At 54.6% G+C, this 23,247-nt stretch overlaps 1 protein-coding gene across 4 annotated transcripts in view; it reads right to left on the bottom strand.

Annotated features, from left to right (window-relative positions):
- Positions 1-23,247, bottom strand: part of LRIG1 (leucine rich repeats and immunoglobulin like domains 1) — a 120,291-nt gene that overhangs the window by 15,917 nt on the left and 81,127 nt on the right. For 2 of the 4 annotated variants that reach the window (XM_004267999.3, XM_033424785.2), the window contains 8 exons: positions 21,092-21,235; positions 19,455-19,598; positions 16,525-16,668; positions 13,452-13,595; positions 10,948-11,028; positions 5,626-5,697; positions 4,785-4,856; positions 784-947 (listed from right to left, as the gene is read on the bottom strand). In XM_004267999.3, the coding sequence (XP_004268047.2) occupies positions 784-947; positions 4,785-4,856; positions 5,626-5,697; positions 10,948-11,028; positions 13,452-13,595; positions 16,525-16,668; positions 19,455-19,598; positions 21,092-21,235 (965 nt within the window). Of the gene's footprint in view, positions 1-783; positions 948-4,784; positions 4,857-5,625; positions 5,698-10,947; positions 11,029-11,759; positions 11,822-13,451; positions 13,596-16,524; positions 16,669-19,013; positions 19,599-21,091; positions 21,236-23,247 lie in introns of those variants that run through there. The other 2 variants (XM_033424786.2, XM_033424787.2) reach the window with 2 other exon arrangements.

Below are 23,247 nucleotides of genomic sequence, written 5' to 3'. Positions count from 1 at the left end.
GAATGCCACCCTCGCTCCTGCTTAGAGCAGAAACCAGCAACAACTCAAAATTCATCTCGCTCTTTGAACACATCTTTCTGACCACGAGGCTGCATCCTCTCTATTTGAGTGTGGTGTGTGGTGCCTGTGTGCACGTACGTGTGAGTGTATATGTGTGTGTGTTTCTGTGTTCAGATGCTCAACATTTTCTGTGCTCTTTGCAGCCAAACTTGGATCCCAACCACCCCTGGTCCAAAAGATGGCAAGACCTACATGCCAACAGTCGGGAGGAAGAAAGAATTTAAAGCTACCAGTGCCGATTCCAGTGCTTTGGAGACACAGCAAGAGCACAAGTCAACATGAAGGAATTCTTTTTACTACAGCAGCTGTTCTCCTGAGACTCCTTCTTCCTGTATTTAACCTTTCATTCTTGGGGCTGGAAAGAAACACACAGGAAAACCCCAGCCTCCTATGCTGAGTAAATTCACAGCTAAATCCGGGCACCAGCGCTGGCTTGAAACAACACAGCCATCTTCCTGTAACTGATTATTTGCCGTGTAACTGAAGCAGCTCGTGCTTGCTCCTGATTAAACGCACGCACTCCCAAGAACCACATAATGAGGCGACGGCACCGTAAACACTACGTGTGGTTTCAGTGGGAAATAAATTGTATCCAGCAGCTGATGGGTAACCATGGGCTAGGGCTAGGGTTGACTCTGATCACAGGAATCACTCCCATAGTGAAGCCTCCTGGCCTCCTTACCCTTTGTGGAAAATAAAAAAAACCCACAAAGACAGTCTTACCACACACGAAACTCTCTGGCGGCACGGCAAAGATGCTCTGGCCCTTCAGTGACTCTGGGTGGGCACAGGTGGCTGTCACGAAGCCCTGCAGCGTCCTGCTCAGCAGCCACGGGGGCAGCCACTTCAGCTGGCAGTCGCACAGGAAGCTGTCGCTGCTGATACGGCTGAAAGCAAGACAAAAGGGTCGTGTGAAGTGTGACCGCAAAGAAGGGATATCTGCCTCTGTGCCCCGAATGACCCATCGCCTCCGATCAGCTTGTGCCGTGAAAGTCAGAAAGCTTGAATGGGAGATGCTCTTTCTTACGGCTCCTCTCCTGCGACCTAGAGCGGTAAGTACAGTCTACCTGGAGACTGTGAGAAAACGCAGCTTCTGGCTCAGTGGGTTGGATTCTGCATCGCTGACAGGCCGCCAGGTGATGCTGACTCCGCTGGTCTAAGGGCCACACTTCAAGTAGCAGCCACCCGGAGTTCACACGTGTCCCACGACAGCCACTGCGCTCATGTGACCCCAGGGACGCCGTCTCCCGGCCTCTGAGCATCCCACAGACAGGAGTAGCACAGCCTCCTCTCTGCTTTTTCCCACCCCCCCGATAAGCCACCTGGAGCGTCCAAGCTCCATGCGAGGCTCCGATCTCAAGCCCGAGAAGGGCTCCCTTTTCTGTGTGGCTGCTGTTTTCATCTGGCAGGGCTGCATGTTTCCTTGCATCCAAATGTCAGCCTCGCGGGCGTGCTCCCCTCTTGTTTGTGTATTTATCTCCACACCAGCGCTATTCAGGAGGCCGGCAGGATTCGGCTCCGCTCCCTAAATAGTGCCTGGGAGTTAATTGCCACTGCCCAGGGAGCATGAGAACGCACAACTTGGGTTTTGCGAGGCTCCAACCAAAACAGAGCATATTTTCTTTCTCATTTCTCAGCAACTGAGGATCAGCTTTTTCAACAGAAATCGGAATCGCCATCTCTGCGGACATTCCTTCCTGAGGAGTCACTCGAAGATAAGTCAGCTGAGGGGCTGAGCTGCCGTGTTCCTGGAAGACCTCGGGCCGTGAGCTCAAGAGCGGAGGTTAGCCCGGCACGGGGATGGACACAGGACTTATTACATGCGCTTCCCTGGAATAAACTGTCCCCGATACATGGTGACAAAAAAGGGGTACCGGGATGCTCTGAAATTCCAAAAATGTCACATGGGCCAGTGATAGAGCAATGCCCCGCCCCCCCCCACCATATTCCTCAGGCCCCTTTCTCGTTCTTCATTTCACTCTGACCTTCTAATGAGCAGGGAAACCATCAAACTGGTAAACAGCAAGGCAGAGAGAACCTGAAGGTAGAGAACCCAAGGCAGAGACGAAATGACATAGAATCTGCTCTTCGCTCCTCTCCTCACCGTTCCCGAATGAGCTGGGCATTTTAACCAAATAATTTTGGGAAGTGCTCATTCAAGACTGAAATAATTGAGCACAAAGCCATTATAACAGGGATGCTTGCCCATATTAGACCTTACAATCAGCCCTAGGTTTTGTATTTGATGGGCGGTAGGGCTGTGCTTAGCGATACGTGGAGAGAGGCTCTGTTGAGGAGTTACTGTAGGTGGCGGACAGGCCCTCACAGGTGAGCGCGAAGGAGCGGCTGAATCACACCAGCCTCTGGAGAGCTTCCCAGGGCAGGCTGTGTGTGGTGGTCGGGAAGGCTGCCGCCAGGCACAGGAGAACTCACGAGCCCAGGCGAAGAGTGGAAAGGGCCCCTCCCCCTGTCAGAAGCACCGACGGCTTCCCATCAAGGGGCATCTGACGTGCCTGCCCCTTTCCGCAGGAAGGCCTGGGCACTACACACGGAAGTCTAGGGGAGGACGCTGGCCATCTCGGGGAGCTTTAGCCCGTTATGTCGGGGACAGGGACATATTTCATTCGAACCATAGGAACAGGAGAAAACAAATCTGACGTTTCTCCTTGATCAGAAATGTGTTTGGAAAGGGTTCAGCTTCACGTCATGCGTTCAGGGCATTTGCTGGCCGAGCTCCCTAGAGAATTTCCTGCCTCCTCTGCATGAAACCCTCCTCACACCGAGGGGTCCAGACCTTAGAAGACGGCAGGTACTCAGGGTGGACAGAAGGCTGTCCTAAAGAATGAGTTAGGATTAACGGGATGGAGGGAGAGAAATGGAGGGACCCGGTGGGACACCGACCTCCCCTCCACACGCACGCATCACCTCCGAGACCAAGCGTAGGCCAGACGGGGGATCGCTGGTGATCCCAAGGCTCTGCAGCTTCCCTCAGCCAAAGGCACGGCCATTCCGGGCCCCCGCCTGCAGCCATCCCGGCACTCCGCTGGCTTATATCGCACATTTTCATGATTCCAACACCAAATGTGTTTCTAATCATCGCTTGTGGAAATTTACCCAGAGGATGACTAAGTGCACAGCACAACCTGCCTTGATCCAATGGGGGAAGAAAATGACCAAGTGGGATTAACCGTTTCTCCCATCAGAGGACTGGGCCCACGGCCAGCCCCAGCTGGGTACATGCAGCGATTGATGGGAAGCCTAGGCAGGGGGCCAAGGCTGAGCCTCCAGAACCACACAGATGCATCTGCGGGGGAGGGGACCCAAGCACCTGGACGGGCCCAGTTAGTCCCAACTAGAAAACTGTCTCAGGAAACCTGAGTCTTCAGGAGGCCCAAAGGAAAATCTTCTCTCCCTGTCCTGCTCTCTTTCTCTCTCTTCCCTTTAACTGGATCTTTTTTACTTCCAACACGTTATTTGGAAAGTTTCAAAGACAGAAATGCTGGAGGGAAATGCACCGTGAACACTCACAGACTCACCACTTTGTAAAATCTGAATGTTCTGTGATACCTGCTTTATCACATATCTATCCAAGTGTCCATCCTTCCACGAACTCCCGTTCTAAGATCAGGACCCTTACGAGAAAGGGCACCAACTTGACAGACTTGAATCTCGCAGGACACTGAACGTCGTGAGGCCAGGGCCCGTCCACCTCGCCTCCCCTCACTCACCCCAGGGAACGCCACCGGGGCCTCTTCCTGCTTCGGTTTCCAACTATGGGGACTGCACCCCCCTACTGCCCCATTCCTCCCCTCCCCGCTGCCACCGAGGGTCTACCAGGATTCGCCGCAGGGACGAGGATGAGCTCAGGGTGCAAAGACGGCCATTGGCATGCCCGATGTTCTCAGCACTTGTAGGAACCCAAAGCTGCACCTTCAGGGAACTAGACATTATGGCTCAGACTCAATGGCTGCAGAATCGGACTCACGTACAGGAAGAAGAAAGGAAACCTGGGTGTTGCTACCTGAATACTTAGACGAGCTCCTCTGCCAGAGACTAGGACACAGGCAAGCTCTTCTAACCCTTGTCGCCCATGGCCCCACACGGCAAGTCTGCAGCGGCAGCATCACGGCCCACAAACACCACGGGGGCCCTGGGAACACACGTGGGCTGGGCGTCTCCTCGCTATCCCACGGTACGTGTCACCATCCCACGGAGAGCTCTGCCCTGCTCACAGCCCACCCACATCTTTTAAGAAGCCCCTCTCAATACAAGCCCTTCATTGTAGGCACCCCTAAAAGATGAAGCACTTGTCCTTGACGTAATGAAAGGGAGGATTATCCATTTTACAGAAGAGAGTTTGTTTCACATCACCCAGAGCAGCGGTTAGTCGACGACGGCCTGCAGGCCCACTGCCTGCTTTTGTAAATAAGAATTTACTGGCACACGGCCACACCTATTCGTTGATGTCTTATTTATGGCTGGTTTCTTGCTACAAGAGTCAAGCTGCCATGGCAGAGGCCCTGTGGCCCTGCAAGCAAGAGTACACTGAGCCCTGATGCACAAGAAGCCCCCAGAGGGCAGCTTTCAAAGAGACAGCTGAGCTCACGGACAACCAGAAACGACCGCAGCCGTTATATAAAATAGAGCATAATCCAGTGAAGGCACTTCTTACTCGGAAATCCGCTACTCACGCCCACTGGGGCCACAGAATCCCCGGTACTTACAGCTCTTTAAGATTCTTCATCTTCACAAAGGCATCAAACTGGACAGACCTGATTGCATTCTCTCCAAGGTTCCTGAAAAAGAGCATTCTCTACTGAGGCAAAGAAACTCCAGGCGCCCTTCAAGTCAGCCACGTGTTTGAGCCACGACGCTCAGGGATTTTTCCTGACAGCCCAGGCTTCGCCAGCGAACCAGAGGCACGAGCCAGACACCCCTGTCCTGTCCTAAGGCCACGGTAAGCGGCTACTATTTCACCTACATTGACACGTGCAATAACTCTGGAACGAGCCAGCCTTAAGGGCGGCATCAAAGCTAAGCCAAGGCCCGCCCAGCAAGTCAACAGGCAAAACCTTCCCAACAGAATTGTGGCCGCACTTGATTCAAAGACAAAATACCCTAAGAATCAAGTACTAGAGGCATCCGCCTCGGTTGGTGACACACGGACGTCTCAGGGCTGGCTCCGTCCTCTTCCTCCCAGGCTCTCAGAGGCGAACACACCAGGAGGAACCTCCCAGTTAAACCCAGCGTGTACTCGGCACTGCTGCGCTGCTTTAGCAGTATAAAGGGTCCTGGTGGAAGTGGAAGGGAGCCCAGGGCCTGAGCAGGCCCAGGCAATGGGGAGGCCAGGCAGGAGGACGGTATTTATCTGAACACCGAGCGGCCATATGTTCTGTAACCGTTTCTGGCATAGGCAAAACGAAGGCCAAAGTTGAAGCTGACTTAGAAGGAAGCAGCTGGTGTTTCCAAATAGCCTGTCGCAGTTTACAAAGATGCTTTTAAATTGCTCACAGACTTCCCCGGCAGCCACGTTTGGCAGGCCTGTGGGTCAGGGAAGGTACTCACAGGTGCTCCAGACCTTCCAGCCCCGAGAACGCTCTCTTAGCCACGGACTTGATCTTGTTTCCCGACAGAGTTCTGCAGTTTCCAAACATCCAGAAACAGAGGTGGGGTGGGAGCGGGAGGGAGAGCAACAAGGGAGGGTGGGGAGAAAGAAAACACACAATTAGGGTGGTGCTATCTGATAAGCCTGTCCAGGGAGAGGCAGGTGGAAATCTGACCCCTGCCGAGATTATGCATCTGAGGTATGTGGGCCCTCCCCCTTCTGAAATGAGATACTTTTATCTTTATTAGAATTTAACAGTGATGACAGGTAGGAATTGCATGCGCTGTCTCGCCAAAAAGGCCCCTTGCAGTGTTAAGTGGAAATCACCTTGTCCAGCCTGGGCTCTCTCTCTCTCTCTAAGGACCACCCTGGGGGAGTGCAGCCATAGTCCCACAGGGGAGAGAGAACTCACCACTGCTCCAGCGAGAGGAAGCAGTCAGGAGGAAAACTCTTGGAACTAAAAACTACCACCCACTTCTGAAAGCTGCCTTCTGGGGATAAAGGTCCCCAGAGGAGGCAAGAGGAGGACAGGACAGTGGGTATCTATGGAGACGGCCCCCCAGCTCCGGGGCACACGCTGGCAGCCAGGATGCGGCCACAGTGCGCTGCACCCCTGCCTGCGAGAAGGCCCCTCGGCTCTTCAGCAAGAGCCCGGGTTTTAAATGATGCCAACGGCCCGAGGTTATTAAATCCTAGATAGACAGGTCCTCAACGGTCAGCCCCCCAGGCTATCTAATGCCTGTACCTGGACCATCTACCCATGAGAAGGGGGGTCTCGCTTCCAGAGAATTCCAATCACAGTCTCATAAGTGACTGTCAAGAGTTTTCTCAGAAACCCAAATGTGGCCCCTGCAGTACACAAGGAAGAAACGGATGCCTCTTCCATGGGCTGTCATCCAAAGGGAAGTCTGTGTTGGAACTGGGGTAGGGGTGACACCCAGAGTGGCTGGACGTTGGGAATGAAAAGCATCAAGGTTCCAGTTTCCCTCCTCGTTATCAGATGCTCTGATGAGAGCCCACCAAGGAGCTCCCTCTAACTGCTGCTGGCACAGGAAATTCTGCCAGCGAACACCTGAGGTAGTGCTGACAAGTATGGGGGTCTTTGACGATGGTGTCCACCGGGACTCTCCAAAGGGTAGGTTGAGAAGGACATGGGCTGCTGGGAACCAGCTCCTGGGAGGTCTCAGCACCGCAGGTGTGGGACAGGGACTCCTATGCACCGAGGGCAGGTGGTCAGGAGAAAGCCTTAGAGAAAGGCAGGCCGGCTCAGCCCCTCACCAGGAGGCGGAATTCCTTGCCTAGAACCCACCGAGAACCAGGGGAAAGATCTCGACTAAAGGCCAGATCTATCTTCAGACCTTCGTTAAGACAGGACCCACAAGGGAAAACAGCAAGCACACAGCCCTCCCTGAAAAGAGGGAAGAAAAGAAATGCGAGCCTTGAAGAAAACCAAAGACGGCAGGGCAGCCTGGCACTGCCTGCCACACGGGCCCCGGGCTCCCACCCAGTGCAAAAGGCTCCTGGGGCCCGGCAGGCAAGGACCAGGAGATGGGATCACACACACAGAGGACCCAGCCCTCGCCAGGGGACTCGGGAGGCAGCCGGACCACAGGGCTGCCGCACCCTAAGTGCGTCAAGGAGGGGTGCCCTCCCAATTCCTCTGCTGATGCAGCCCCCCTGGCAACTCTGGGCTCGGCCCTCAGACAAAGCAGCTCTGTGCCCTGCCTCCGGAGGGTAAAGGAGCACAACGGCCAGAGAGCCCTTTGCCTTCTCCTTCTCTGGGAGGCGGTCTGCATGGATGTGAGAACAACCTCACCCAGAAAGCGTTTCCACAACTGCACCACAGAGCAAGTCCAGCCAGCACCAGCCCGCAGGGCACCAAAGCCCGGCGCTACTGAGAGCACTGCCAGCCTCTCACTCACTCAGATGCCCCAGGCCGAGCCACTGCGGGCTCCAGGTCCTAGTGAACGGTATTGAACTGTTTAGTGAAATCTTCCGTAAACGAGATCCAGGAAAAAAAAGCTGTGCTTTATATCATCCATTAAATATTAGTCACGTTGGCCTCTCCTACCACGAGGGCAGGCTGTTACTCCTAACGGCGACAATACCAATAAAACAAACTCTCAGATGCTCGATTATCCAGGAGCGCATCTCCTGTTGGTGGATTACAGTAGGTCCTCACATTCCCCAGCAGGCGTCTGCGGGTGGGGGCCGGGGCTCGGCTGGCAGACTGTGGTTCCAGTGACAGGCCGCTGTGTGTGCACGGGAGAGCTGGGGCTGTGGGCCAGGTGTGTCCCCGTGCCTGTGTGCCACGTGCCGGTGGGCAGCGGAGACGTGGCGCACCTGATCGATGGCTCCCGGAAGGCAGAGGCGGCCCCACGTCCCCCGCGCCAGCGACGTGGAGCAGACGGCGACCCTGGGGATCACCTATCACACCCTCTCCCCCAGCCCCGCCAACCCAGCCAAGGGTCTTCCGGCTCTTGCCGCCTTCACCCCAGGAAGGCTGAAGGGCAGCGGCTACTGCTGTGTCACTCGGCCCCCTGCCCCCAGGAATGCCCCGGAGAGAGCTGGAACCACGGGGCGGCACCTGCCTCCTCTTCGTCCGCAAGTGACCGAACCCTCCCCTCTGCGGCTGACCTGTGCTCCAGAAACCCTGCCTCCCCTCCTCCCCGGGCTATGAGCTCAGCAGGCCCCCAGCAGGTGTTCCAAAAGCATTCTGCAAGGAGGGGCGTCGGGTGGGTGCGTGTAATGAACGCCCTGCCAGGAAGCTCTGGACTGAGGAACCCTCCCAAATGGCTGTGTTCAGCAGCTGGAAAAATGAAGGGCAGGGCAGGCTTCGCAGACGGAAGCCTTTTATGGCTCCGCTGCTCACTTGTTCCTTTCCTGGAAGACGTTTTAGTTTCGGGCTGCCCTCGGGCACGGCAGGGAGAACCCCGGGTCCTCAAGTAAGAGAGTGCAGGCCAGCTAGTGTGTCCACCTTCCCTTCTGAGGGAGGTCTCTGACCTCCGCCCCTCAGCTGCTTCCACCGCCGAGCCCACCAGCGGCTCTAGAGGGACAGCCCCCCTCCTGGCTGATGTGAGCCCCCCCCATTTGTAATGGGTCCGACAGACTCACCCCCAGGCCGCTTAAACAGGGCCTCTCGGTGGCACGGCCACGCCGCGGAGCGTCCGCGCATTGCTCTGGGGAGACCAAAGCAGCACGGGTTCCTCCCCGCTTCATTCAACAAACGCTGACTCAACACCGTTAGCCGTTAGGAAGGCGGCTCCAGGCTGCACACAGGCTGGTGTATGCGGAACCAGAAGCCCGGCGTCCCCAAGGGCCAGGCACACCTCACGAGGCAGGAAGAGCCTCCACGGCCCGCTCACAGTGCTTTCTAACCGGAGCTGTGCGCCCGGATCACAGGAAAGCACGGGCCTTCCTTTTCCCCCCTTAATGTGGAAGATTTCACACACCCGCATAGGCAGACAGGAGGGTGTCGTGAGCCCCATGTGCCCGCCACACAGCTACGACCATCACCTGATGGTGCCAATCCTGTTCCGTCTCTGCCCACTCCTCACTCCCAACCTGGGCTGGACCACTGGGAATATCTATCACATAGTTTTCTTTTTTTATCCAAGAAGAGGATTCTTTTTTTTTGTCTTTTGCAACATAACCACAACACCATGGCACCTAAGTAAATGACTGCATATATTTAATCATATTAAGGAACCACTGTCACTGTCCCAATTTCCCCCAGTTGTGTGCATCTCTCCGGTTTTTTTGGAAAAGGATACAAGAGCGTCCAGGCCCAAGATCCTGATCAGTGGGGCTGGGCGGGAGGAGACTGGACACTGCATTTTACAGTGTCACCGTGAACCCACTGCTTCCAAACACCCACGTCAAGCGGCCAGTGCAAGCAAGGGTTACGGGCACTCGTGCTGCCTTCTTGGGACTTTACACAGGACTGTTACCCTAGTCCAGTGGGTCAAACGCCGGACTGTTACCCTAGTCCAGTAGGAGAACATGCTGGGGAACAGACAGCAGGCGATTAGGAAGGCGGCTCTAGGCTACGGACAACGAACGGCTTTTGCAGAACCGGAAGCCCTAGTGCCCTCAAGGGTCACCGCCCCCAGCTGGCAGGGAAGAGCCTCCTGGAAGCCGCGACACCCAAGAACCGGCTCCAGGTTCCACCGCAGGGACAGGCCCCGCAGAGAAGGCTTGTGTTGAATGGCTGCGCAGGCGCCCAGCACCCCGGCTCCACCATCCCCGCAGCTGCATCCCGAGCTTGAGGCTCCTCTGGTCAATGACAGGCCTCTGTCCCACCCCGTCGTGCTGTCCTGGCTCTTCCCAAACCTGCTGGGTAAAGGGCCCAGGAGGTGGGGGAGAAAGGAGCATTTTTTTAGGGGAGAGAAACAAGGCCGACAGGCATTTGTGACCCACTATCAGAACGCAGGAGCCTCAAGAAGAGAACGAATCCTCAGACAGCCAAAACGGCTGACGCGTGCAACTCCCAGACTAGCAAACGCGTGAAAAACCCCACTTTTCAAAACAAATTAGAAACGTTAACTCTGCAGAAAGCCCCTGCCACCACGGGCTTTCCCGGAGCCTCGCCCTCCACTGCTGCTTTCAAAATATTTACTTTATCCTCGTGCTCTGCTCGGCTCGCCGTCACCACAGCAGGCTGGGGGAGACGGAGTGGGGCCGTCCTCTGTCTTGTCCTCCTCCAACCCCTCCCCCACAGCAGCTAGTGAACAGTGATAACAGCTCCCACCCCCATGCCCCCCCCCCACGCCTCGCAAATTCTAGGAACATAGAAAAACAAATCCCAAACACCAGAAACCTTGAATAAAAAACAGCTACTGTACGGTAATGATTGTTTCCGTTTACGATTATGATTGACAAAAAGACTGCCCGAAGACTCAAAACCATCAAGAGTCACTTGGCTTTAGACGTTTAGAATTTCTAGAAATTCAGTAAGAGGGCAAGACTCCTTTGAGCAAAGAACAACAAAAAAGTTGGCTGTTTTCACATCAGTCAAGAATTGAACGGGAGAAAAGACCCAACAGGCCTCCAAACACCAGCTCTCTAGCCCCAAAGAAACCAACACCCAGGGCAGTGATGAGGTGGTGGGTCAGGGAGAAGGTGGGATGCCTTCTGCCCCCCTATTCAGACTTTCCTTCCCAAACAAAAGAAGATAAATGTGCCAACGCTCCCAGGGGCGGGCGCAGAACACAGGGTGTAGGGGCCCGTGGAGCCGTCTCCATGCACCAGCCCCACGGATCTTCCGACGCCCAGATACTCACAGCTTGCTGAGGCTGTCAAGCCCTGTGAAAGCACCACTGGTGTCCTCGATTGTCCCCGAAATCTCGTTGTGGTCCAGGTCCCTGGGGAGGAGACAGACAGAAAGCTCACCATTCAGTCTGTGGCAGGAAGAGAGACTCACACCCATTCTGCCACCTTGAAGAAGCTCAAAACATCTCGGTGTGTTCTAGGTGCCCAAACGGAACATCCAGTTAAGATTAGAGGCGTGGGCTTCCCTGGTGGCGCAGTGGTTAAGAATCCACCTGCCTATACAGGGGACACGGGTTTGAGCCCTGGTCCGGGAAGATCCCACATGCCGCGAAGCAACTAAGCCCGTGCGCCGCAACTAGTGAGCCTGTGCTCTAGAGCCCGCAAGCCAAAACTACTGAGACTACGTGCCACAACTACTGAAGCCCGCGCGCCTAGAGCCCGTGCTCTGCAACGAAAGAAGCCACCGCAATGAGAAGACTGCGCACCGCCACGAAGAGTAGCCCCCGCTCGCCGCAACTAGAGAAAGTCCACGTGCAGCAACGAAGACCCAACACAGCCAAAAATAAATAAATAAATTAATTAATTAAAAAAAAAAGATTAGGGGCATGACCACTCAGCCACCCTGCCGTGAGAACTGGCTTTCTCAGCCTCGCAACACAGCTGACGTAGGCCTTGGACTGGCAGCTCCCCAGCTGCATGTGCTGCTCCCTAGTGGGCACATGCCAGGCCCCAGGGGAAAGCCTGCTTTGGATTCTGCCCCCAAAGAGCGGACTTCTGTCCACTGCTCTGAGAATGAGTCCGAAAGGTTCCCTAAGGTTCCCACCTGCTTTCACCCCAGCCAGGGTCCCTTTCCTGGACTTGACCGAGAAACTGCAGAAGGCACATGGAGGAAAGGACAGGGAAGAAAGAGGCCCCAGCACAGGGCCCTCTCTAGTGGGTTTGGCGCCCAGAGCCCGTCTCCCCCCAGGGCCTGCACAGGTGCTGACTCTCAGCCAGGGACGACATCTGGGTGCTGAGTCAGACTGGTGACCCAATTGCCAAGACCAGAGGACCAGGCCAACTTTTCGGCCCAGTCTCCGCCAACAACGCAAATCACAAGGCCAATGACTCAGCTTCCTCCCCCAGCTTCCAAGGGCAGGTCACCCCAGCGGGCAACACACCCTACCTGGCGACCAGGCCCCCATGCTGCCCTGGGCTGGCCCGCTCCAACTTTCCACGAGCTCCGCCACACCTTCCCCTCCTGAGCCTCAGGAGACGCAGGCCAGGACCAGAAAGGATGCTGCTCTCGGCTCCCGTGAGCGCCCGCGGGGAGGGGAGCTCAGACCTTGGAGAGAAACGCTCATTCTGACCTTTACTTTACAAGCGGAAGCTCAGAGCCGAGATCCTGAGGCTGGAAGGGCCTCCTCCTTTCATCAGGTTCCTCCCATTATCTTGGTCCTGAAACACCCGGGACCCGGGGCTGCTGCTCTGTGTGCCTGTCTCCCTGCTCTGAGCCCCAGCTGCCAAAGGTTTTTTCTCACTTCTCTGGCCTCCTGAGTCTGAACGTCCCGGCCTTGTCGTTCAGCACTGCCATGGCTCCGAGGCTGACCTCGGCTTGAGCAGCCTGGCGTCGGGCTCTTTCTCACTCCTCCACGACGGCCTGGCATGAAAGCCTCTGCGCCTCTGCTAAGCGCAAGTGCAAAGGCCTTCCTCCCCGTCATGCCGGAATAGGCCGCTCTTTCTGCAGGGGGCACAGCTGGGAGGGAGGCCTCAGACCCCATGGCCACTGCCTGTTGAAATCCAGATGCCGCTCCCACCGTCCCCAACCCCCGCTTCATGGCTGCTTGTTCTGTTGCCTGGAAGTTCTCGAAAGCCCAGAAAAGCCCAGAAAATTTGAAGTCCCAGAAAAGCACCCTGCAGCAACTCCTGGCAACTCCCTCCACCTCACGGGGAACTTCGAGGGAAATGACATGATCATCTCCATTGTGTTAAATGACCCTAAAAAGGCTCCGGGAGAGACACGGGATTCCCTCATCACCTCTTCTGGAAACGGGCGTCCTGGATGCAGGCTATATGCTGAAGAAGTTGAGACGCTAGCCCAAGACATGAGCCTCAGGATTGCCCTGGCTCAGATAGAAATACTCAGGACTGAAACGTGGAAGTCGCAGCGGGAAGGCTCAGGATGGGGAAGACGGCCCCAAGGCTGCTGATCTGGGGGCGGCAGCGCACAGCCTGGGGAACCTTTCCCACTGCCGGACCCCACGTCCCGCCAAGCGCACTGCAGGAACCAGTGCGTGGTGATGACAGTGTTCTTTGAGTCGTCATCCCTCTAGGCACCACCCCGGGGGGAATGAGGGACACTTTTCTGCTCAACTAGCTCTTTTTCGATTTATGACATGAAACTTTGAGAGTCTGGCACACATCACAGGTCAGCTTTGGATCTAATTGTGACTCAAGACCAATGAGAAGGGAATGCAGTGAAGCAGCTGGTGTGCTCTACTCTGCTCTCCCACCAACCCAACGGGGAAGGACGTACAAGACGCGCAGGCTTTTGAGTCCCCGGAAGGCGCCTTCCGCGATGTGACTGATGGAGTTGTGGCCGAGGCGTAGGATGCTCAAGCTACTCAGGTCAGCCAGGCTCTCCTCATCCAGCCGGGTCAGATTATTGAAGGACAGAATCCTGAGGGAGGGGAGGGGAAAGCAAACATCGCAATCAGGTTGCACGGCATTGCCCTCCCCCTCTTCTCCCGAACGTACAGCCACGGTCGGCCAGTCACCTAGGTCCCAGTGGGAAGGGATACGCCCACGAGGATCCCGAGGGCAAAATGGTCTCACAGCTAGAAACCCACCAGGGCTTGATACCCATACATTTTGACTCCTGGAAGGAGGGCTGTAAACTGGGAGCACTACACAGCACAGGGTCATACAACAAAGAAGCACAAGGCTCCAACCCCTGCATGCACCTGGTGTCCATGGCTGGTCCTGATTCAGGCCATGACAGATCTCTCATGGCTGTGGCCTGAGACTCTGGACAGGACGCCAGCGGGTTCTCATAGTGAGCAAGGGAGCCGGACAGCCTCCCAGCATCGGCCAGCAGAGGGCACCACCAGCCACTGCCTGGAACAAGCCTTCCTCACTGAACTGCAGGCCTCACCTGGGCAGCGCCCGGGGGACCAGAGTCTCCCATCTGGGCTACCTTGCCCTCACCCAAGCCAGCCTCTTAGCATGATCCCCCTACCGTAAGTAAGGAACACACCCCCAATCACACACCTTCCCTGAGCATCAGAATCAATCCTTCTTTCCTCCCAGCACAGTCCCTGCGTCTCTGACATAGCCCTGGGTTGGTTACTTAGCATATTAGTCATCTATCCTCAAAAAATGGAATCTCTGGGCTGGGGCAGGAGGAAGGAAAATAAATTCGGAGAAGATTAGCAAGTTTTTAAAGGTAGCAGGGAGTGACAGTTTTTCTCTCCTGGAAAAATAAGTCATGGTGCCTGTCAGTTGCAGAGACCTGGCAGGAGATCAAAATTACATCCTCACCTGCAATTAAAGAATTTAGTTTAAAGGAGGGGCGGGACACACACGTGGAAAGCAGCTCTGAATCTGGCTCCAAGGTTACCTGGTGTCGGGCAAAATGCTAGGCTGGTCAGGGGACACTCCCGTGACCTTCTCTGCCCCTTTGGAAGGGCACAGGGAGTGTGCCCCTCACTGCTGCCTCAGCGCCAGGGCGCACACACCCTCTGCGATTCAGAGCCTGTGCAGGTACGGGGCCCCCGGGGGCTGAGAAGACCTCTCCCGCTTCCCTGTGGCTCCCAGGCCTGGACAGCGGAAAACCATGGGTCCTGGGAGTTCCCTAGCGGGGTCAGGGCCTGAGGGAAGAGTCTTTCAGAAGCCATCCCATTCCACGTGAGAACACCGTGCAGGTGCACTGCCTGGAAGGGTCAGGAAGCTAAACCCAAAGGGTTAACACACACACACACACAGTGTCTGTGTCTCTCTCTCTCTCTCTCTCTCTCTCTCTCTCTCTCTCTCTCTCTCTCTCTCTCTCTCTCCAAGGAAAGCCAGCCACAGGAAAGAGGTGGGACTATTGATTTCTGCATTAGGTAATGATGGACTCACTGAAATATAAACTCCAGGTCAGAGTGGGGTGGGGTGGGTGGGGAAGGGAGGGGGGGAAGAAGGAGGGGAGCTGGTGGAGGGGAAGAACGTGGACAAATAGATAAAAGCACTAGCTGCAAGACTCAGCACTAGGTTTAAACATCCCCTTCAGTTTGCCTGCTGAGGGCAAGAGACAGACAAGAAAGACAGGCTTGGCACTTGTAATCACTCACCTCAGCGGGTGAGCCTTTCCCTACAGTCAAGCCTAGAAAAAAGAAAACCCACCCGAACTGTCTTAAAAAAAAAAATAAAGAAACATACTGGACCACACCAGAATTGAACAACCTTGAACATATTGAGATGAAAACCATGTTGAGGAGCTACTTTTCTTCCTCCAAAAACCCCAATCTTCTAGACGTGGGATTAAAACAAAGGGACGTGACTGTGTCCACCAAGTCCCAGGAAATGCTGCTTTCACGATCAGCGACCCACCGGGACATGGCAGGATAGCCCAGGCCCCAGCCCCTCCCCACCCAGGAGAGAGCCTGTCACTGCGGGTGTCAGGGACCCTGGGTGCCAGCTCAGGGCATCCGAGTCCCAGCCTGGAGCCCCGTGGGGGAAATCTCTTTACGTGAAGTATAAGCACACATTCCCGTCTGCACGGGAGCCTCGCCACCAGGCCGAGGGACCCAAAGCTGGGGAGGAGAAGGAGCCAGGTGCCTGGGCCACTTGTCAGGGGAAGGACGACAGAAACCACATGACAGAAACTACATGCACGTAGAAATTCTCCCACTGTCAGTGTGTCACCGTCCCTCGGGTTCACTGTCCTTTCTGTGTTTGAGCCCCAATACAGGCGCACCTCGTTTTAGTGCGCTTTGCTATATTGCGCTTTGTAGATATTGCCTTTTTTTTTTTTTTTAACCAAATTGAAGGTTTTGGCAACCCTGTGTAGTCAGATGATGGACAGCATTTTCTAGCAATGAAGTATTTTTTAATTAAGATCTGTATCTTTAATTAAGATAATTTTTTAAGACATCATGCTGCTACACACTTAATAGACTACAGTATAGCATGAAGATACTTTTCTATGCACTGGGAAGCCAAAAAGTGTGTGACTTGCTTTACTGAGGTGGTCTGGAACCGAACATGCAGTATCGCCGAGGCCTGCCCGGAGCCCCTCTCGTGAGAGAAGCACGTGTTACGTGGTGGAGCCATTCGTAGACAGAGGCTCTCAGAACAGCCACCCTTCGACAGCAGCCCCTGCTAACGTGAACTGGGGCGAAGAGTAGAGATGAGGTGGGCGTGAGGCCCCAGTGGCTGCGATCCGCGGGGCCTCGGGGTCCCGTTCTGGGCCTGCCTGCTGGGGGCTCTTTCCTCCCTCCGCAACAGGCCCCTGAACCCCCAAGCCCGCCGTGCCATGGGACGCGCGGCCCAGAGTTCCCCGGGCTCTGGAGGAGTCACCTCCGGGCCGTGTCCACAAAGCACCTGCGGAGCCAGGAGGGGACACTCACAGCTCGTGCAGCTTCTGGCAGAAGCTCCAGCCGTCTCGGTGGATCCGGGAGATGGAGTTGTTGCCAAGGTGGAGCTGGTGCAGGGCCGTGAGGCCGTAGAGCGAGCCGCTGTTCACCTCCGTCAGGCTGTTGTACTCCAGGTGCCTGCAATGACGGCCACGTGCGCGGGGTGAGCGTGGACCCCCCGGGGGCTCACGCACCCACCCAACCCACGGCGAAGGAGCGGCTCCCCGGCGTCACCCAGGATCCGACAGCACTGCTGGAGAGATTAGTGAGGGGAGTGTGCGCACCTACATGTGTGTGTGCACACCTGTCTGGGGGGCAGGAGAAGACACTCAAAGCAACGCAGATGGCGGTGAGGACCCAGGCCGACTGAGAGAGCTCAGAGGCCAAGGGGAAGCTCCTAGAAGCAACCTTACCAGCCGAGTACAAGCGAACCAGCACACACACAGGCAGAGGAGCTCCGAGCAGAAGGCAAAGCCCACTCCAGAAAGAGAAAGAAGAGCGATGAGGAGGAAGCTCGCATCATTATCCCCATCTTGCAGATGAGAAGACTGAGGCTGGGAGAAGCTAGGGAACCTGCCTAACGCTCATTCCCAGCTCAGCCAGAATTCAAACCTGGGCCTCGCTAACCAAGCCTGGGCTCTGGACCACTGCGCCAAGAAACACGGTTTGAGCTCTGGGGTCAAACTACTGGGATTTAATTCTCAATTCTGCCACCTGGCTGGTTGAAGGAGCCTGAACAACCATAAAGTGGAGATACCCAAGAAGTATCGACTCCATAGGGCTGTGCTGAGAAGGAAGAGAACGCAGGTCAGCGACTCAGCATCGTGCTGGGAACTGAGCTCCTGCTAAATTACGGAGGGACGTTACTACCATCCTGCTTCTCGACGCCGCATAGCCCGGCCACGGACAACTCCGCCCCATGGGACTGGCCTCTTGAACAGAAGCTACTACTTCAAATGCTGCTCCACGTTCAGTATTACAAGGGCTTCAGGCAACCAGGTTTCACTTTTATCCATCGTCCTTTTTCTGCCTCTGCTCAAAAGGTTAGCCTTTAATTTATAAATAACCTCTAAGGCAACTCTTTCTTCACCCCCCAACTGGTATGAATTTGTTCACCGTAAAACCCAAATGTCATGTGCTAAGGACTCCATGTTCTTCTGAGAATTCTGACTCCCGGCCCTCCCAGCTCATGACCACCTGGGTTCCGAAGTCCAAAATGACAGTTTTAAGAATGTCAAGGAAAAGCGTGTTCGAATATGTAAAAACAGAGGCAGAGCCACGCAAAGGTGAACAACGAAGAGAGGGAGAAGCAAAACAGCCAGTGCTAAGGATGCCATTTTACAAAGAGTGTGTGTGTGCGCGCGCGTGTGCGTGCACGCGCGCGTGTGTGTGTGTGTGTGTGTGTGTGAGACGGTGTGCATATCGAGAGATGCTCCTGATGATGAGGACGGCTCAGAGGGTTGATGGAACCGGACCTGGAGTTTTTTGTTTTTTGTATCAGTTGCAAAGATAACTGATAAAAGGCATAAACGGAGTGACGTAACTTGTAGAGACTGGAAGGGCATGGGGGTGTCCTGAGCGAGCTGAATCATTGACAATAAAGCAAGAAACCTCACGGTAACACATCAAGGTAGTGGTACAAGTGTATTAACTGGGAAGTAACCACTACAAATGGAAAACCCCAAAAAGAGAATGAATGGAAGTGACTGCCTGCCTCATGGGGGTGGAACTGGGGGAAAGAGAGAATGGCAGCTGGGATTGGTGGGGGGCAACAACTACTTTTCTTTACAATTTGATTTTGTTCAACTGTGAGTAAATGTTTCTTTTGATTAAAAATAAATAAATGTAAATGCTGAAAAGCTGAAGCTTGGTAACTGCCTCGTCTGCCCTTCTCCGGATGCTTTTCCATCCCTCCGCAGGCAGGCAAGCCCCGCGATTGTCCACATCTGGCTGGAGCGAGCGCTCCCTCGATAAAAGTGGAACATCTGCAGCGAGTGGCTTGATTAGTTCACAGAACATAAATAAATCTCTCAGGATGAACTATACATTTTTGGCCCACCTGCACATCAAGAAAGATGGTCAAACCCAAAGTGAGGAGAGAGGGAACTTCCTGTGGCGTGCGCGAGACAGGAGAGGATGTGGGAAGGGAGACCACTGTCCTCCAAGGCGGCAGGGTGGGGGTCTAATAGGGAAGAACAAATCTGACTGCATGTCAGATGCCTCTTTTACTTTAACCTTCGCCTTCTATTGCTTTTGCTTCCAGTTAAGAATCTTGCCTGTAGCGTGAAATATACAGGGTAGCCCATTTTCAAGGCTCTGACCTTTAAAGGTGTTAACACTTTTGTATTCACATAGAGATAAAAAGTTGCAGAACAGAGACTAACATTTGTCTTGTTGGAGGACCTGACCTACACCGTCAGCTGCAAGGACAAAGGATTCCTACACCAAGAAGTCTGCAACAACCAGCCCCGCCCCTGCCTCACCTGGCCTTTAAAAATGCTTTGCTGAAACCCTCTGGGGAGTTCGGGGTTTTGGGGGCACAAGCCATCCATCTCCTTGCACGGCCCCGCAATAAACCTTTCTCTGCTCCAAACTCCGACGTTTTGGTATTGTTTGGCCTCACTGCATCGGGCACGTGCACTTGTGCTGGGTTAACAAGGGGAGGGGAAACGGGGAGGGGAAGCAGCCCCAGCAAAACAGCCCCTCTTCCAACCTCACGAACCAACTCGCTTCACTGAATCCAATGAAACTCCCCCCAAGAGATTTTCTTAACCTGCAAGAAAAACACCCTGAGGTTTGGCGAAGTCCCCAAAGACACTGAGTGGCGCCCAGCTGAAGTCCCAAAGGGCAGGGGCTGGGTCCGGCCGAGGTCCTAAGTGGTCCCTCAGCGCCTGCAAGAATCCCCGGCGCGGGCCCGCACTCACAGCGCCTGCATCCTGGCCAAACCCCAGAAGGCGCCGTCCGTCAGCCTGCTGATGTTGTTTCGCTGGAGCCTCAGCACCTCCAAACTGTCGAGCCCTTGGAACGTCAGGCCCTCGATGAGCCGAATCCGATTCCGATTGAGGTCCCTAAAGAGACGAAGCCAGCGGTTCAGAGCGTCCCCCACCCACGGCCCCGCCTACAACCATCGCCACGCGGTCCCCAGAGACAATCCCGGGAAGCCGAGACGTACCACAGACGTGCACGCCCACGTGCATGCAGATGCTGACGGGCCATTGCTAACTGGTGAAAGGGGGGCCCAGAGCTCCCAGAAGCCCACCGCACCCCCGAATGAGCGAGTGCTCCCATTTCTCCCCCAAGCACCCATGACTCTGCAGTGAGGAGGGGGTATGACTCAGGAGGTGAACGTCTTAGGTGAGCTGTCTCGTAACTCAGCAGCAGAGACCCACACCAGATGCCTCAACCCAGGAAAAATCTAACCAACGGGTATCAAACGGCAACGACATTTCCCACCGAGGCACTACTCAGGTCTCTACTGATGGAGAGAAGTGACTGCCCTCAGGGGCGGGCATCTGGGCGCACTGCAAAGCGTACACACGGGCTTCCAACCCCCGTGCGCTGAAGCCTCACGGAGCCAAAAGATCTCAGGAATCTGGGTGAACTGGCTCCATCGGTAACACTCAAGGAAGGGAGCACACAGCCTGGCCAGAAAGCCCTTGCATTTCCCCAACTACTTCTGCAGCGTCTCATGACCCACATACGGCCCTGAGCATCCAGAGAGCTTCTCCAGCACTGGAGAGGGCACGGCCGGGCCCCGCCGCACAGGTGTGTCGGGGCAGCGGGAGGGAGCAGGGCGGGGCACACCCCGTCTCGCCGCCAAACCTGGCCGTGAACACTTGTGTTGTTCCGCTTAAACCAAACATCGATTATCAGCTTGTTTTCCCGAGGTAGCACTCTTCTGATACAAAAAAAGGACACCGGCCAACAAAACAACCAGGGGACAAACAGTCCATCAGGTTCTGGTAAACAGAGGTTCTCTTGACTCCAAACCCTGGGCCATTCTAGGAGGGCACTCAGCCGTGCTGGTCGAAAAAGTAAAGAATGACACCCTTTCATTTAAAAAAAACAATCCATTAACTACCTTCTGAGATTAAGGAGATGAAGGTGGTGACCCATCTCCTGCTTCCTACTGCTGGCTACACTGACTTCCTCTCAAACTGCCCGAGCAGTGCCGGACTCTGTAATGTCCACAGTACAGATTAGCCGGGTGCCTTAAAGAAACACAAAAACCTCGGAGATAAGTAAGGAACCCCACGCCCACAGTCTAAGCATCAGCCAGGATCAGCTAGGCAGCAGGATTCCGCACTGCGTTTTGGAAAGTGCCGATGAGGACAGGCATGTACGTCCTCGGCGGACCTTTCCTGGGCAACCTGGGGCGGCCCGCAGGCACCAGACCCAGCTTCTCATTTGCGTTTATTAGGCTCTGCGTCCACGGTAGTGGATGCACAGCCTGACCGAGGGGCAGCGGGGAAGGGGGTGCATTTGGATCGAGGTCCTGGGGGAAATCTGGCCTCCGTGAAGTGTGGCTAAGCTGAATTAAAGTGCAGGTCTCTGTACTCACAGTTGTGTCAGCCGGGGTAACTTGAAGGCTTTCACAGGAAGCTGCGTGATCCTGTTTTTGCTCAGCCGAAGCGTTAGCAGCGACCGTGACAGACCGTCAAACGCTCCCGACTCCAGGGTGCTGATCCGGTTGCTCGCCAGGTTGCTGGAATGATTCATGAGAGAAAACGCGGTGGTCAGTAGGAGGCCCTCCTCGTTCTGTTACCGACACCAGACCTGCCTGCGTTAGGAAAATGAGCTAAAACACACCCAGAAGGATGGGTTTCCAACGAGACATCTGTCGTCCCGAGGCTGCAAAGCTCACCTCTACTCCCAGACTCGGGTGTCAGGATCATCCTTGTCAGGCTCGACGGAAGCCCTGTTTGAGCCCAGAGCTTGCTCTGCTCGTGGCCGGAGGGGTTTACCCCAGGAGGGTGGGAGGGAAGTCAGTTACCTCCACCCCAGCCATCCTCACACCCCAGCTGGGCCGCTGCAGGAGTCCCTCGCACCCACTACCCAAGAGTTAGGGTTCAAGGTCGGTGAGAAGAACCTTAGGCAGCAGAAAGTCCACTGCGAAGCAAGGTCAGAGTGGATGTCATAATTTGGAGAAACAGCCTTTAATTTTGAAGTGGGTCTCATTGTATGACGTGTAAATGCCCATAAACCAAATCATTTAAATAATTTTAAATGTGTCAGAGAAACATTCTAGTTAGAGAGATCTGCATGAGTGCTTACCAGTGGGGAGAGGGGAGGGGAGAGGGGCGAGACAGAGGTAGGGGATTAAGAGGTACAAACTACTAGGTATAAAATAAATAAACTGCAAGGATATACTGTACATCACAGAATATACCCAATAGTTTATAACAACTATAAATGGACTATAATCTATAAAAATTCTGAATCACTAGGCTGTACACCTGAAACTTATATAATACTATAAAATCAACTGTATCTCAATGAAAAAAAATTGTTTTAAGGGGTCTGCATGGAATCCCTTTAAAAAACAAGCAATAGTTGCATGGGATGTCCACCTACAGGATTACATGTGCAAGGGGCACCTCCCCTCAAAACGCAACGCACTGGGCAGCTAAGGTCTGTGCATTCTGTTGTATGTAAATTACATCAAGGAAGGGGGAAAAAAGGAGAGAAAAGGGGGTAACAATTTGGTCTTTCCTATGAGAAGTTATCCCCAACACTTTTCCTTCTACCTTCCCTAGACCAATGGTGCTTTTTGTGGCTTAAGCAAAAGAGAAAAAAGGCCAGAGAGCATTTTCGACATTGGAGAACGGAATGGAAGAAGGCATTCTTCGTCTCCATCAGGCAGCGGCCCAGGACAGGGCACATGAGGATTCTGTGCGAACGGAGCTGGACTGTTTGTTCTTAACACTCCAGATGAAAGAAGAAGAGTCTGTGCGATGAAGATACACCGGCCAGCATGTGCCAAAGTACAACATCCCCTGCTTTTAGGCAGAGAGAGAGAAGGTCACTGCAATGCAGTTTAGCAGTGGTGGTTTCTCTGTCCCAAACAAGTCAGTGCCAGGTGGCAGCCGGACACCTTTCAAAAGCCCTCACTGAGGGCTGAGCACTGCCACATCGGCCGAAGGATTAGCCAAGGCCTCCTTTCTCCAACTCTGGCGTTTTGACGCAGCCTAAGAAAGAAACCGCTCCTCTCCTCGGGGATCTCAACAAATCTGTGTGCCTGGCCTTGGCCTCTGAGCACACGGGTCACAACGACCCCTGAAACCAGCCTCACGAACAATCCTCCAAAGCGCTCACTAATAATGCAGGGGATGGGGACTCACCTGTCACCTGAGCGTGGCTTTTAGCCTGAGTTTTCAGTTTCTTCCCCAAAGCAACATTTTCCTACCAATAAGCGGTGGGTTAAACAGGCTTTGACTGTTTTTCTTCTGTCTGCCAACTGGTGGGGTGTGAGATGGGGCAGTAGGATGGGCAGAAGAGAAACAGCCCGACGGAGAAGCTCAAGAGAACTCAGAGGAAGCACGAGCACTGGCTGGTTGAGCCTCTGCAGAGAGGTTTCGCTCCCACGTCACTCATCTAACTACCCCCAGACCTTTGTTCTAAGCTTTCGTGGGAGGCAGCCCAGTGAAGGAGAAAGGAAACAGGCTTTGTGGTCAACACAGCCACGTATTTCAGGCCTAGAGTCTGCTCTTAAATGGT

This window comes from Orcinus orca, chromosome 10 (genome assembly GCF_937001465.1).
Source record: "Orcinus orca chromosome 10, mOrcOrc1.1, whole genome shotgun sequence".
Classification (NCBI taxonomy): Eukaryota; Metazoa; Chordata; class Mammalia; order Artiodactyla; family Delphinidae; genus Orcinus; species Orcinus orca.
Note: the sequence above shows the minus strand (reverse complement) of the source record. Positions and strands in the feature narration are given on the sequence as shown.